Below are 1,513 nucleotides of genomic sequence, written 5' to 3'. Positions count from 1 at the left end.
GGAGGCTGAGGCAGGAGGATCATTGCAAGTTCGAGACCAGCCTGGGCTGCAAAGTGAGCTCAAGGCCAGACTGAATGCTCATGAAAATCTTGGTGCCAGCCAGGCATGGTGGTACACGCTTGTAATCCCAGCACTTTGGGAGGCTGCAGGTGGAAGGTTGAACGTTTCAGACCTGTCCAGGCAATTTAGAGACTTTAGTGAGACCCTGTCTCAAAATAAAAAATAAAAAGGGGGATGGGGATATACAAGGGGCGATCAAAACATATGTCTGAAAGGTTAAATTTTTAAAAATGTGTTACAGTAAAAGACACAATCCCATTCATCTCCCTCAAAATCCTTCTCCTTGTTTCAAACACATCTCACCATTCTTGCCATTTTCTGAAGCAGCTCTGGAAGTCCTCTTTCATGTCCTTACGAGGTATTATTTAAAAATGTGATTAAGTGACATCCAGCCAAAAAGCAGGCTCAATAAAAAACACCCCATGTCGCCCTCATCCACCTTACCCCCTGGATCTGGACTGTGTGACTTCTGGCTCCTCTCCAAAGTGAAAACGACCGAGAAAGGGAAACATTTTGAATCCGTTCAGCACACGGAGACATGTACAGCAGCACAAGTGAAGACCCTCATGAAAGAGCGCTTCCAGAGCTGCTTCAGAAAGTGGCAGGAAGGCGGGGATGGGTGTGTTCAACCTGAGGGGGAATATTCTGAGTGGGATTAATGTGACTGTACCTTTTACTGTGCTCATTTTTTAAAAATTTAAAACATTCATCAAGTCTAGATCTTGATCACACCTCAAGGGCAAAAGCCCTGGGTTCAATCCTCAGTACCGTAAACAAATACGTAAACAAAAACACCACCAACAATGACAAGCCTCGGGGCCGGTAACACCCTCCTCCCCCAGACTTCTTCTTTAACTAACGCAGAGATGTGTCCTTCTCCAGATTCAGGCGATTCCTGTACCCTCTACGAGCCTCTGTAATTCTGTTTTCTTTCAGAACATCCTTAACTACTGTGTGGCTCTCCCAAAAGCTAATTCCACCAGCATCCTACTTTTTCTAACCGCTGTTGTTGCTCTGAGAATCAACAAATGTATCCGAATTTCCTTCAATCATTATCCCATTGAATTTCCCATGGAACTATTTCTGGTAGGTATTTCTGATGCCCTGATTCCATGGCTCAGATTTTGGTTTTTTTTTTTTTAGACAAAGTCTCACTACATAGCTCATACTGGCTTTGAACTAACTACGTAGCCTAGACTGGTCTCAAACTCGTGGCAATGGTTCTGCCTCAGCCTCCCAAGTGCTGGGATCATAGGCATGTGCCATCATGCCCAGTGGCTCAGGTCATTCTATTTTATTTTATTTTATCTTTTTGAGACAGTGTCTCACTGTGCAGTTCAGGCCAGCTGTGAGCTCACTTTATACACCAGGCTGGTCTCAAACTCTCAATGATCCTCCTGCCTCAACCTCCTGAGTGCTGGGATTACAGGTGTGTGCCACCACGCCCAGCTTT

At 45.1% G+C, this 1,513-nt stretch overlaps 1 protein-coding gene across 1 annotated transcript in view; it reads left to right on the top strand.

The window, feature by feature from the left end:
* The window catches only part of Slc26a8 (solute carrier family 26 (anion exchanger), member 8), a gene marked incomplete in the record, with an annotated part of 70,536 nt that overhangs the window by 30,795 nt on the left and 38,228 nt on the right, over nt 1–1,513 (top strand). The window contains 1 exon segment of the mRNA XM_013516889.1: nt 997–1,146. Within this exon segment, the coding sequence (XP_013372343.1) occupies nt 997–1,146 (150 nt within the window).

Source organism: Chinchilla lanigera, unplaced genomic scaffold (genome assembly GCF_000276665.1).
Source record: "Chinchilla lanigera isolate Chin_1 unplaced genomic scaffold, ChiLan1.0 scaffold00036, whole genome shotgun sequence".
In the NCBI taxonomy this organism is placed as follows: Eukaryota; Metazoa; Chordata; class Mammalia; order Rodentia; family Chinchillidae; genus Chinchilla; species Chinchilla lanigera.
Note: the sequence above shows the minus strand (reverse complement) of the source record. Positions and strands in the feature narration are given on the sequence as shown.